The sequence below is a fragment of the Lutra lutra genome, chromosome 2 (genome assembly GCF_902655055.1).
Source record: "Lutra lutra chromosome 2, mLutLut1.2, whole genome shotgun sequence".
NCBI classification, from domain to species: domain Eukaryota; kingdom Metazoa; phylum Chordata; class Mammalia; order Carnivora; family Mustelidae; genus Lutra; species Lutra lutra.
Window position 1 is genome coordinate 19,590,639 of NC_062279.1, and position 14,389 is coordinate 19,605,027.

At 42.1% G+C, this 14,389-nt stretch overlaps 1 protein-coding gene across 1 annotated transcript in view; it reads right to left on the reverse strand.

The window, feature by feature from the left end:
* Positions 1-1,109: 1,109 nt before the first annotated feature.
* The window catches only part of LONRF1 (LON peptidase N-terminal domain and ring finger 1), a 38,936-nt gene continuing 25,656 nt past the window's right edge, over positions 1,110-14,389 (reverse strand). The window contains exons 7-12 of the mRNA XM_047715822.1: positions 13,956-14,070; positions 10,704-10,825; positions 8,245-8,403; positions 7,997-8,159; positions 4,764-4,916; positions 1,110-2,437 (exon numbers count right to left, since the gene is read on the reverse strand). Of these exons, the coding sequence (XP_047571778.1) occupies positions 2,279-2,437; positions 4,764-4,916; positions 7,997-8,159; positions 8,245-8,403; positions 10,704-10,825; positions 13,956-14,070 (871 nt within the window). The 3' untranslated portion in view covers positions 1,110-2,278. The remainder of the gene's footprint in view (positions 2,438-4,763; positions 4,917-7,996; positions 8,160-8,244; positions 8,404-10,703; positions 10,826-13,955; positions 14,071-14,389) is intronic.

Here is a 14,389-nt window from a genome sequence, read left to right on the forward strand (position 1 = left end):
TTGAAGAACAGGAAGATATGGGCATGTGGAGACAGGCGTATTTAGAGAAGAGCAGCAACTAGCTACTTGGACTTGAAATGTTCAAAAGTGACAAAACTTAGTCACGTCAAGTGATGAGGGTAAGAAATTGATCAGGTCTTTGTTTCCCTTTCTGGATAAATGGTTCGTAAGGTACAGGACAAAAATAATTGTCCAGGGTTCCAAGAAAATCTATAGACATAATAACAGAACATTCATCACAAAATTAGGGTCAAATGATAAAACTCATGAATTCCCATGTACATGTATGTATGTACATGTAGACAGAGATCCTTTCATGCCCATTTGTGTGTGCGCTTATCAGCCGTAGATTCAGCACCAGGTAAATCCTACTTCTTTCTCCTACATATTTTGAGAACTACAGGTAAAATCTGCATGTGTATTACTACCCGGACGGACACTACTCAACGGGCATTCAATAGTTTATTATAAGAAAGTTTACCACTCCAGAACTACTGGTAAAGTACATTTGGGGAATGGCCCACACTTTGGACAAATCCTTAATTAGCATAATTGTGGGGGCAAAGGAGAGTTCACTAGGCCTTCATTTCTGAATATATTTTTTATAAGAATATGCACTGTTCAATGACTTATCTATATTTGGAAAATCCTACCCGGGAAATTGGGGCCTGGTGTTTAACCAAGGAATCTCAAATGGGGGTAACGTGAAGATTCGTGTCTCTACCCTAATTCTAAATGTTGAAAAATTGTACTTTAAAGGTTTGTTTTAGGGCCTAAAGCCACCTTAAGACACTGGATTGTTTAGTCAAAAATGATCAAAAGAAGTATTTTGAGGGCAGCCTGGGTGGCTCAGTGGGTTAAAGCCTCTGCCTTCGGCTCGGGTCATGATCTCAGGGTCCTGGGATGGAGCCCCACATTGGGCTCTCTGCTCAGCGGGGAGCCTGCTTCCTCCTCTCTCTCTCTGCCTGCCTACTTGTGATCTCTGTCAAATAAATAAAATCTTAAAAAAAAAAAAAAGTATTTTGAAGGCTATAAGCTTCTCGGGTCACAAAACAATAAGCAAAACTCATCCGATCTTTATGACACTGACCTAAAATATAAGAAAAAAATTATTATGAATTTAGCTTTTATTCAAAATTAAATAAGCAAAAGCAAAAGTTTAAGAAACTTTTACAAAGTACTTACATAAAAGAAAGTTAATAGGGACAGTCACAAGTTTGCAACAAATAATTACAAAAGTATCTAGGGCAGCAAGAATATAAACCATGTCACAGCATGGTGATCTAATTGTGATATGAATAAGGCATAACTAACATTTGCACCAAGACCAGAATTAAAAAATAAAACATACTTTAAAAGCTTAGTTCTACATTAAGCTTCTCCTCTTCCCCCAGATCCTTAATGCATGTATCCTATGTAATTCTTTTAAACACATCATGTCAAACTATAAATTATATAGATGGGCAGTTAATGTGAAAAGCCCCCTAAAATGTACAAACTAACTGGTACTGAGTTCTCCATTTACCTTTATGTACAGTTAAATGTAAACCATATTTTCACAGTTTTGAGTGTTTTATGAATAGATGCACAGTACCATGGCAGGTTTGCAATTGTTCCTAAAAACTGGCTCTAGGTTCTGCATCCCAAGCCTGCCGGCCTCTAGGACGCAAGTATTTACATAAATAAGGAACTGTGTCATAGTCAGTGGTCAAGACAGTTCAGCAAGAGCAGGATTTCCAACCGAGAGAGATACTCAATACCGTAGCTTACAGACTTGTGCAAATAGAAGCATTTAGGACAGATATATCTGAGGCGAATTCAACTCGCAAAAACTTATCTCACTGCTGTTGTAAACTCGGGCAATAACCAACCCTCAGCCAGGTCTGCTCTCTATGGCTTTTTTTTTTCTTTTAAAATTTTAAAGCCAGAGAAAATGCACACACACGCGCGCGCACACACACACACACACACCCCACATACACACGGGTCTCGCTTCGTTTTAGAATATGGTACATAGTGCAACTTCATGACAATGTAGAGGTCTGACACACATTCAGTGCGTGTTTTTCTGTGCAAGTTCTTAGTGGTCTCCGTCCTACTTGAAGGTATTGATTTGCAGAACCACATGATTCAGGAGGTTGAAGGAAGGGGGGAAAAAAAAAAAAAAGGTTTCCTTACATTTCTCAAACCAGCACTGGATGTGCAAAAGGCAGCAGACAACCCGGCCGTCGGCACAGCCAGATCAGGGTAACTTTAAAGGAAGATCCAAGCAGTCAGTTTACTTAGATTGGTCTCTAGAAAAATAGGTCAGTATATGCTGTATCTTTGTCAACCGTTCTTTCAAAGACTTCATCGACAAGACAGACAGCTGGTATCGGGGATCTACAGGGAGAACGGCCAGGAGCCACCAACACCAAGCCGGTCCGTTAGGGGTTGCCTAAAAACGATCAAGTTCATAGTGTTAATACAAGGCACATCTCTGGGACAAAAGCAGTAACAAACCAACAAGCCACTGGTCACTGAGCGCTTTACTACGTGTCCAAGAGTGTCTCTCAAATTCTTCTAACAGGCAGGTAAGGAAGGCTCTTATGCCCCTATGAAAGGGGGAAAGGGGACACTGGACTGAAACCCAGACCTGACACCAGGGCCGGCCCTCTCTCCTCGGCCCCACGCTGCCTTGCGGCAGGGTCGCTCTGCTTCAGGCTGCGGACGTCTGGGGACCGTCCTGTGCCTGGTGTCCTGTTCAGCAGCAGGTCTGACCTCTCTCCACTAAGACGCCAGAGGCGGCAGTGAAAAGTTCTCTCGAACTGCATGAGGGGTGAGGTCTTAAATGTGAAAGACACACATGGAATAGCAAGGGAAAGAGGAAAGGAGCCGTCAAAGACAACGACACGCCACATGTGCCACGGGGACAAAACTGTCCTGAGAACTACTTTCTTAAAATACATATCTAAAACGTTAAGCGGATATTTAAAAATGTCTGCAAAGAACTGTGGAATCCTAGGCAAGATATGAAAAGGTCTCCACCTCTAGCTTTGTTCTAAAAATAAACATTTCCAGCAAAGAAGTCCTTCGGATGCTGCTCTGGTGTTGCAAGGGCTGTCTGCGAGCTACTGAAAGAACTTGGAATTTGTATACAGGAATTTTTAAGCCACTTCTGTTGCACACTGGCTTGCTTCTTACTGAACCTGAAACCCGAGGTTTCAGAATGACAGAAGGCGCTCCCGAGATCAGTGTGGATCCCTCTAGAATCTCCTAGAATCACACTAAAGTTGCTGTGTTCGTGGACTATCTCCGCTCAGCTCAGCCTCACTACCTCCTCCTCCTCGCATTTCAGGGGGGGTTGGAAACGTTTCCCAGAATCCATTCCTTCACATGGTTCCGGGTTAGACTTGGCTACGGAGAAGCACACTTCTGTGAGATGTGGAAGTTGGAAGAGAAGAAACCATTGTTCTCCTGAGACTGTTGCAAAGTGTCGGCAGATCTGCAGGAGCGTTCCAGAGAATTCTTAGCAGCCACCTGATACTGATACTGGTGGGTACCTCCCTGGTCTTCCTAAGAATTACAGAAACTTCCTGCAAGTTCTTGAGAAGATGGTGCTTTACTGTGTCAGGCTGAGATCTATGGTGGCAGGTCCTCGTCTCCCATCCATGAGGTCCGTGATCTTCACTCCTCCAGCTCTACCAACAGCTGTGTCAACTCTACGTCCTACAGTAAACCCCTCCCGCCTGGATTATACAGCGTGGCTGCTTTTGTTTTCCTGACCAAGTCCTGACTCCTGACAATACTACCAGAAAGCAGTGCTAGAGGACTGAATAATAAAAGGGAAGGGTGGTGAATGCAAGGTTGGATTTTTACATTTAAATTCTACTTGTTCAATTTTATGATTATCAAAGGCTATTCCGTCCCAGCTAATCAGATTCAGGTAGCGAGGATAAAACAAATGTGTGGCAACTGCTGGGATGCGGGACACAGAGGGGTACTCAGTTCAAAGAAGATGGTCTGGTGTGAGAAGTTCAGGTGAAGGATTCAGCAGGGATTCAGACACTTAGGCGAGCCTTTGAAAATCCGAATGAGAGGCAGTGTCCATCACACTGGGATCTAGTCTCTCTCCCTCTTCATCTCTTTCTAGACATTCCATTATGAAATCTACTATCCTCTGACCATCAACATTTTAATCAATTCAAAATGCTTAGGTCTAAAAGTTAGTGTTTTGATGGATCGATCATCAGATTTTCCAGAATGAGGATACTTCTTTTCGTGCGTCTTACAGTGCCGACTGCACCGATTGGCTCGCACAGAAAGTGCCTTCTATACATTGAAGTTAAACATAAACCTTAAGTACTTGAGCAAGACTATCAGAACGATAGTTTCCTGAGGAGCCAAGTGTTAAATATGAAGAGACACAAAACCCAGCTGTCACAGAATAGCTGACTGGCTCCAAGGCTGACTAGGTCTCTTAATCACAATTTACTAGGTGGGTACCATTTTACTATTCTACCTTCCACTCCTTATGCTTCTCTTCAAGCAAATCCCCTGTGAAGGGCTTTGTTCTATGCACTCACAGCTACAGCTACCTCAGGTGACAACTCTGTCCTTGCCCATTCCTATGCAAACTGTAGTGGACATCAAAGGAGAACAGGGTCATGACTTTAAAGACAGCAGGGACAAGGAAATGCTGTGCAAAAGGAAAACAGGACTTAAAAATCCACTATGATTTTATTTAAAAAAGAGTTTTGGAAACAATATCCAAGCCATCCTACCTGAAGGTTCTCCTCCCTCCCAGGCATTGAGCCAAAGTGCTGAAGAATTTGGCTTCGAAATCTGTCTCTTAAATTCTGAAACCAGCTGCAGGCTTGTGAGTAGACCAGATCATGAAGCTGTCTGAGGTTCTTGATCTCCTCTTCATTCTCAACCTAGAAACACAACAGTCAGTTAAGACTCGTGTCTAGTCTTCTGGTCCCTTATCACTAACCCTACAGAAATGAGAAAATAGTAAGAATTTAGAAAGAGGCAATACCTATTCCAGCGCTGGATCAGAGTACTCTGCAATATATATATGTATATAAAAAATATATATCATATATATATATATATTATGCATTTCTGCCTCATGTGCTGCCCACGGCCAGACAGAAGAAGCACCAATGGAGGGCCACCCCACTTGTCCACAATACTGTGGAACCCTCCCGAGAGCTTCCAGGTGGGAGCGGGACTCCTGAGGGTGAGTTCTTGGATAAAGGGCTATGCAAATTTGGAATTCCTTTTTGGCTTTATGGATTAATGGCTCTTGAAAATAGTGGAACAATAAAAGGGAAGACCAGGGGGGAAAGTTTTAGGCAGAGCTACCACGGCAGAACCCAGGAACAGGATGGAGGACAACCATAGTGACACCTTTTTACCAGGGAACTGGAGAATAACAAGAAACTAAGACCAGTATATCAGAAAAGAGAGAATAAATTATGCCAAGATGAAGTGCTTCCTGTGAAGGCCAAGGCTGGGGCTACCTCCATCATCCCTCCCTGCATCCTGCAGGCAACACGAAATTAAACGCATCCGCCTCGCAACCTAAGATCCAGAAGGAGTAGCCTCATAGAACCCAGGAGAGAAGACAGAGCATTAACTCATCCATTGATTTCTTCGGCACGCACTTCTAGCCCACTCGCTCCGTGCCAGGGAGCGCCCCGCTTCGCATACATTAAGTCCTCTGAACAAACACCAGGCCTGACTCAGCCTTTGATACTTTTAGAGTGACTCACTATAAAAACAATATACTTTTTATTTTTGAAAGATCTGAAATGAAAAATTAAAGATCACTTTTTGCACAGTGTGAAGGTACTTAATGCCACTGAACTACAGACCTAAAGATGATTAAACCGGTAAATTTTGTTAAGAAAGAGACAGAGGAACCACACAATTGAATTCTAGTCGTGGAATGACGACAGAAGGTTCAGTGCCTTGCTAACACTCACTGGTCTTGACAGGAGCTGGAAACAAGCTTGTGACCTGTTAGAAGTATTAAAGAAAACCGCTACTTTGTACCCTGCTAAAATTCAAGGAAACCACGGGCTGGAGAAAACAATGACAAAAAGGTGAGTGCCTGAGATGGAAAACAGAGCTGGCTAAACATGAGTAGAACCTGAAGTCTTCAGTAGAAGTCACAGAAAACGGAATCACTACACTAAGGAAAAAAAGAAAAGGCTTTGCTGTAAAAAGCAAATTTGAGAAGCTCTTCCAAAGACGACAACAAATCATTATGGAGATGAGGCCTTAGGAGGAGGAAAAATTATGAGACATTCCTAAGACTACAAAGACAGAGAACGGTCTCTAAACCTCAAATCCATAATGCTTTCAATATGCTATTCTCTTGCCCCGTATCAACAGTCACAGGGTTAGCCATATACTCAAGGGATTTTGTCATCAAATCCAAATGTGAAGTGTAAACTTGCAAAAAGCTAAAAAGGGGCAGTACTTTTATAAGGTATATTGCCTTTAGCACATGATTCTGTTAACCAAGCATGTCTGGTTATCAAGGCACAGATGTTATCAATCAGCTCAGAATTTCAACTCATTTTGAGGTGATGGGGAAGGGGAAGGGAAATATGTGCCATAGGCCACCAGCAAAGAAAAAGTGTTGTGGGGGTGCCTGGGTGGCTTGGTGGGTTAAAGCCTCTGCCTTTGGCTCGGGTCATGATCCCAGGGTCCTGGGATCGAGCCCCACATCGGGCTCTCTGCTCAGCAGGGAGCCTGCTTCCTCCTCTCTCTCTGCCTGCTTCTCTGCCTACTTGTGATCTCTGTCAAATAAATAAATAAAATCTTAAAAAAAAAAGTGTCGTGTCCCCATGGCATCGGGAAGGGAAATTTGTGCCATAGGCCACCAGAAAAGAAGTGTCATGTCCCCATGGCATCTTTATAATAAGCTAGGACAGGGAATATCAGACTAATCGAGTTCACCAGAGAGGCAGTACCGCATATGAAAGCAGAGCACTCAGGGGCCAGAAAGCTTGCTTTCAGCCACTTTTAGGACTCTGCCTCTAGGATCTTAGGCAAATTAACACTTTTTTTTTTTACCTCCCTCATCTGCTAGCTGAGTTTTGCAAATTCAATGAGCTTATGTCTGTAGAAGTGCCTAATGTCAACATCCAATAAGCAATTAAAATGAAGGGCCCAGTGGGAAAAGTCCATGAACAGCGGGAGTGTAAGATCAGTGGTTTTATAATGTCCTTCCAAAAGAAACTGCCTTTAATTTGGTACCTAACCTAACTGCAGATGGTGACTGAGCTACTGGAAACATCAGAAGGGTCCCATGAACCCTGTCCAAGAAGGTCATCCCAATAAACCTCCCCAGGTAAGCCGTCACCAGGAAGTGTAGTGATGGTACTTTCTCTGTGATGCCCTAGACTTTGAACACATCACCCAACTATGTCCCTTTATCATTAAGGTTATGCCACACACATATAGAAGTTTTTAAAGGATTTTGTGTTTACATTTATGTCATTTCAGTCCGCTGATTATATCAGTTTTGACTACTAAATTTAATCAAGAAGGGCAGGGATTAGCAGCTTTCCTAACTTAGATGGACGAAGCCCCCCTCCATACCCACATACTTCCAGGCACCACGCTGGTTCTAGAGCCTGGAGAAATGAAGACCTACGTTCTGGACACCCAGGCTCGCCTGGAACTCTCCGTAAGAACAAGACAAGAAAAACCTAACTTGCAGGTAAAATGTCTAACTCTAGAACTCTAAACCGTTTTCCTCCGACGGTATCAACCACAGACCTTCCAACAGGTAAGAAATGTACATTCCTAATTTGTAACATACAACCATAATCTGCAAAACTAAGAGAGAATTTCCGATAAATACCAAAGTTCAGATCAGTGAGGATCTCTGAGAGGAAGAAGCGTTCTATGTGCCTGGAAAAGTATCAGCCTGCGTGTCTGTGTAAGGACTCGGGCAGAGGATACTGAGGTGGTGAAAAAAATCATTTTTTCATACCTTCACATCTTCCAGATATTCAATGTCTGCAGTGCAATATCCATCTTTCATTCCCCTTTTTAAAACTCTAAACCGTTTTCCTCCAACGGTATCAACCACAGACCTTCCATCAGGTAAGAAATGTACATTCCTAATTTGTAACATACAACCATAATCTGCAAAACTAAGAAAGAAATTCTGATAAATATCAAAGTTCAGGCATGTGAGTTCCGATACAAACAAAAATATTTATGCACAGAAAAGCGTACCTATTTTGTGTGTCACTGACACACATTCCAAATTGCTTAGTCCCAGTTTGCATACTTCTTCGAATCATCAATCTGTATCTTGGCTCAAATACATGAAGAGGGCAAGGCACAGTGGGGTAGGCCATAGTGCAAACAAATATTGGAACATTCTTGGTCAAGCTGAAGAAGAAAAAAGTTTCATTATCACACATCAGAACATAAAAAAATCTGTGAAGCTTGCCACGTTATCAATGAATATAAACAATCAGCTCTAAATGAGGTGATTTTTATTTTTGCCAAGAGCAAGAATCAGCATCTTTTCATTAAGCTCTCACAGATGCAATATTAATACTAAAAATCTGTGATCCTTTTATCAAAGTAAATCTGAATTTAAGATACCAAATTATTATATAGAGCTAAATCATCTTTATGAATAAAAGGTATAATTAGTATTTGGTATTAAAAATTTGTTTAAAATATATGTAAGTTAACCTTTTGTCCATAAAATACTCTTAGAGAAGGAAAAATGAGCTCCCACAATAAACAAAAAGCAAATCCTTAAGATTCTTAGTGCATTTGAAAATATTTTCAATATTTTCAAAATGCACTATGAAAAACAGATTAACTCTTTTTTCAGGATGATTAAAATTAGAGAATATTTTTCACTGCCAGATTGGCAGGAAAGAAGGAGGATAAAGGCAACGCCCAGTCCTGGCAAGTTCGTGGGAAAAACCGGCAGTGTGGAGGACAGTTTGAAACCATACAACCCTGCTGGAGAAGAATTTGGCTGCGTGTGTCAAAAACTTTAAAAAGTTCATATCCTTTGAACTTCTAGAGATAATTCTAAGCACTTTAGGACAGTTTACTGTAACATTGTATACAGTAACCAGAACTTAGAAGAGGGACTACTAAAATCCTATAGGCCTATCCACAAAATGAAACACTGTTTTCATTAAAAGATGTGTACATGTTGACTTAGAAAAAAAAGAAATAACAGGAGATTATAGACTAACATAAATAAAATGATCTCATTTTTGTTTAAAATGTATTTATACATATATTAAAATCTAGAAGGATATAGGTCAAAATGCCCATGGGTGATTCCTTTCAGGTTATAGATTGTGACCTTCCTCTTCCCTTCCCCCACAGGCTAATTTTACAGTATTTTCTAGTTTTTCTTCAAAAAGGCATAACTATATTAAAGTAATATTTCATAATACAAGTGCTTGTTCCTCTTTTGAAAATGTGTCTTCTACCCTCACTGAGCACTCTATTGGGTCTTACAGCTCGTACGTTGACAAGCAGTGGATCTATTAATTAGGAAAACTCTCGAGTACCTGGGGATGAGCTACGTCTTTTAAAAAATCCCCTGTTGGTAAGCGGCAAGACTCCCTCCGACCTCCCTGCCTCACTCAGCACCCCCTCCCGTGACTCCTTCCTCTGTCATTTGAAGATTCCAGTCTTTGGCAGAGTTAGATTAATTTCTAAATTATATCTGAGGCTTTCTTATATCCGGCTTTTCACACTGTTGACCAAAAAGGTTCATAATCCTCGTATCAAAATATTTTCTATCCTAAAAATCACACAACAGAACATGAGTTCCATGGAAGACCAATCAGTATCCATTTTGGTACAGAGAAGACTGGAAATCGTTCTTCTGTGGAAGGCCCCTGGCCCAGTGAAGACAGTCAGTGGACACATACTAATTTTGCAAGCACAGTTTTTTCTTAGAAAGTAAGAAAAAATGTATTTTGAAAAATAGTCGAAACAAACAAGGTATTATGTAAAAACTGCAATTCTGTTCTTCAGGGTGGAAGAAAAAGTCAAGAAATTAAATACCTAGGAAAAATCTGAGAGACTCAGGTGACTGGAGCAAGAGGAAAAGACATGAAGGGAAAAGAACGGAAGAGAAGGACGAGGAAGGAAGAATACAGAGCAACAAAAGCAGGCCCGACCTCCCCAGCCCCGACTAGCCCTTGTGTGCTCGCTCTTCACAGCGGTCTATACCAGCTGTACCAGTCAATAATCTTCACTGACTGAGAATTTGGCCCCTAAATCTTTCAGTCTCAGGCCTCAAAATCCCACCCCCTTCCCCAAGCTCTAATTGGCTACTGCGCCTGCCAATCAGGGCCCTCTCTCCTCAATCCTCCTCTTGTGCTGCCTTGGGGCACCAAGGCACCTGAGGGCTCCATTCCCAGTTCCACTGCCTGAAGTCCCTGCAGGAAATCCCTCCTCCACCTAAAAACCTGCTTGGGGCAAAGAGCTGAGTTGCCAGCCTCCAGTGGAAGATCTGGAAGTTACCAGAGAAACTCTTAAACTTCTGTCTGTTGAGGACAGGGGAAGCTGACCAGGGTTTGTTTAAAATGCGCCTCTGGCTAGACTGGGTTGGACTGCAGACAGGATCCAGCTCGCTGGGAGGAGGTCTCTCCTTACTGTGTCAAAGGGCGGGGATCACAGTAACTTTATGAGAAGAAACTTACTGTGAGAGCTCAGCAGTTTCTTCATCATATATTTTTTTTCTCTCAGACAGCTCATCAGGCAGATACTTCACTATCAATTCTTCCAACAGCTGTGTGACACAGTACCTCCTATCTGCTAGATACTAAAAGACAATATTATTTTACATTCCAGTGCTTTTCCTACGGTATAAAACAGGCAAAACAGTTGAACTGAGTAAGTAAAGCCTTAATGACATATTTATACAGTCGAGTCTGAATTAATGGGGGAGGGGGACATGACAATGGATGGTGCCAAAGGGGTCCACCTGCCCAGGCTGTGCCTGAGACCCTGAAGGCTACGCGGCTGCAGCGGAAACTGCGCCCTGGACAGAAGCCCCTGGTCTTGCGGTGGCCACAAAGCCTCTCTCAGCAGCAGTCAGGCCTGCCCTGCCCTCTCCCACACCAAAGGCCAACTTCTCTCGTGCGGCTCCTGGGTACTTCAAACTAGCATTTTGTCGGAGAAACAAAAGCGATGGAATAAAGAAAATAAGACCCTCGCCTTAAGTTGGGTTCCCTATTTCAGGGGTGGAGTTCCCAGATCATTTTTCTTTCAGATTTTCCTTCCACCGTCACCTGCTATCACTCAGACCCTTAGGGAGCGGTTGCTTTCCCCCCTCTGTAAAACGGTACATTTGTACTTCTCCCTCAGTCCTCGGAAAAACTGCCCCTCGCGCATTTCTGTCCTTCTCTATTGCAACTGCTAAAGGCCGTCCCTCTCCCTCCTGCCTAGGAAGAAGCCTGCCTGTCCTGCTGCAACTTTACCTTTTCCACGACGTCTGCTTAACTAGTTTTCTGTCTCCCAAGAGGCCCATTTTTACCACCTTTACCACATAAAAGGCCGTCATCACAGCCTGCCCCGTACGCCTCCGTGGACAAGGAGAACTTCTACTTCTGTAGGTAAGTTAAAACCTGCCTGAGGCCGGGGACCAGGTCAGTGTGTGTGTCCAGGATTTTGGAACAAGAAAATCACCAGTATAATCTCATAAAACTAGCGAGGCACAACTCTTGGGAAACAATCACAAGATTAAAGAGAAGCCGTACTTTTAATCTGCAGATGCGGCAAAAAATAAGGGTTTGTCATTATCCCATGAGGAACAGAGGAGGAGGGAACGTGAGAGGTTGGGAAACAGGGGACAGGAGTGGTTTTCAAACGTGAGCCTCAGTCAGGGCTTGTTAAAATGCAGATTGCTGAGCCCTAGCCCGGAGTTTCTGACTTAGTGGCTCTGCAGTAGGGGCTCAGAATTTGTATTTCTAACAAGTTCCCAAGTGAAGGGGAACACATTTTGAAAACCAGGGTACAATATGTTATACATAATATATAATGTAATACTCATGTACTAAATTTGGGGAAATACAACCTCTCTTACAGTACCGACAGGAATCTAAATTCGTACAATATTTCTGGAGGACCAAGCTACGCAGCAATTGGTTTAAAAAGTCTTATGAATATATGACTTTTGATCAGTAATTCAGCCTTCCAGAAATTTTATCCTAAGGAAATAGTCAAGGACGCCAAGCATAGCATATTTAAAAAAAAAAAAAAAAAAAGAACAAAGCAACTTACATACTCAACATGTAAGAGAAATGTTAAATCAATGGACTATTATGCTGCTATAAAAATCCTATCTTTGGGCGCCTGGGTGGCTCAGTGGGTTAAGCCGCTGCCTTCGGCTCAGGTCATGATCTCAGGGTCCTGGGATCGAGTCCCACATCGGGCTCTCTGCTCAGCAAGAAGCCTGCTTCCCTCTCTCTCTCTGCCTGCCTCTCCGTCTACTTGTGATCTCTCTCTGTCAAATAAATAAATAAAATCTTAAAAAAAAAAAAAACCCTATCTTTAAAATACATTCAAATGAAAAAAAATGAGCAAAAGAAAATGACAAGTAGGAAAAGTATAAAACTATAGAGCATATCAATTTGTTCTTTAAATATTAGAAATTTACCTATTATACAGGGTATCCTTAGGGCACAGGGTAAGATTATTTTCAAACAGTACGTTAACTGTATTTATAAGTAATATGCTTGTAAGGTGAGCTCTCTCTACATTTGAAGCCACATATTTAATTATTAACTTGAGAAAGCATAATAAATATACTACAGAGTATCTAAAAACCTGGAAACACAGGAAAAACAGCACGGTTAAAGAGTACTTCACCTGAAAGTTGGAATGTAACTAACAAACTCTTTGAGTTTCTCTTGTTTCTGGACTTTATATGGTTTTATGTCTCACATACTGGCTTGTGATGTAAGACCCATATCAAATGTAATAGCACGTATGTATTATTACAGTATCTGTACAGAGCTGAGTTTTCTATATAGAAAATAACTATGTACATTGAACTGCAAAATGTCTTATCCATTTTTCATTCATATTGGAAGGCACTTTTTTCTTTAAGTAGTCCTGTCACCCACAGAGACAGGATCACTCTCCCTGATCAATGCTATCCTTGCAGTTGGAGCTTAGAATTCTACAGCCTGGGCCTCAGCTTATGGGGGCTCCAGTCACCCAAGCAGGACTGGGAGAATGCGGTCTTCCCACTGGCGACAGAAGAGATGCACCTGAGATCTAGCTGTTTCCCTAACACAGGTTACCACTGACCATACAAGGGGTGTGGGAAGCTGTTCTGTCCAGTATAGCACTTTCTAGAGCTGGGCTGCCCAAAGGGTAGCCACCAGTCAGTCACATGTGCCCACTTATATGAGAATTACAATCTAAAATACAGTTCCCCAGTCACACTAGCCACATTTCAAGTGCTTAATTATCACATGTGGCTAGTGACTACCATGTTGGACAGCACAGATATAGAGCATTTCCATCAATGCAAAAAATTCTATTGGACAGAGTTGGTCCATACCTTAAGGGGTATGGACTAGGGAGTAGGACTAGGGCTGAAATCTAACCTATTAAGGGTGGAAGACAGGGCAGTTGGGTTTCCCCAATAGTGTCATCATTAAAATGGAACCAGTTCTAGACCAGGTACTTGACCATCCCACCTTCTTCAAAAATAAATAAGTACATGGGACTTGGCCTCTAGGACCACCCTACTTTCCCCTGTGCTCTCTAAACTCACATTTCTCCAGCACTACCATTTGGATAATGAAATGTCATCCTCCTTGGTCACTCAGCCTACATAATGTAATTTATTCTGAACACGATAATCCCTATTTCTGTGGCCAAACAGAAATCAACGTTGCCAAGCTTAAGACCAATAAGCAGATAAAAAGACGAATGTTTACCTCTTTTAAGCTTTCTTTGCAAAGAGGACAATATGGTGTATGATCTAAACAACGCTCAAGGCAATTCTTACAGAATGAGTGTCCACAAGGGGTTGTTACTGGCTCAAAAAACAACCTGAAAACAACCAAAATACCTGTTAGTTTTCACATTAAACTCTCCACTGGAAAAAGTGAACAAATAATGGAACCATAACACTACTCTCTAAGGAGGGGCTGGGGGGCAGGAAAGGAAGGAAGGGGCAGTGATAAAGGTAATTATGCCCTCCTGAACCTTTTAAAAGTTCTCATCAACAGGGGTACCCTGCCAAGAGCCTAATGCTATACTGACTAATGGAACAGCCACTCACCACATGGGGCTACTGAGCACTTGAAATGTGGCTGGTCCAAACTGAGAAGTACAATAAATGCAAAATAAACACCATATTTCAGAGACT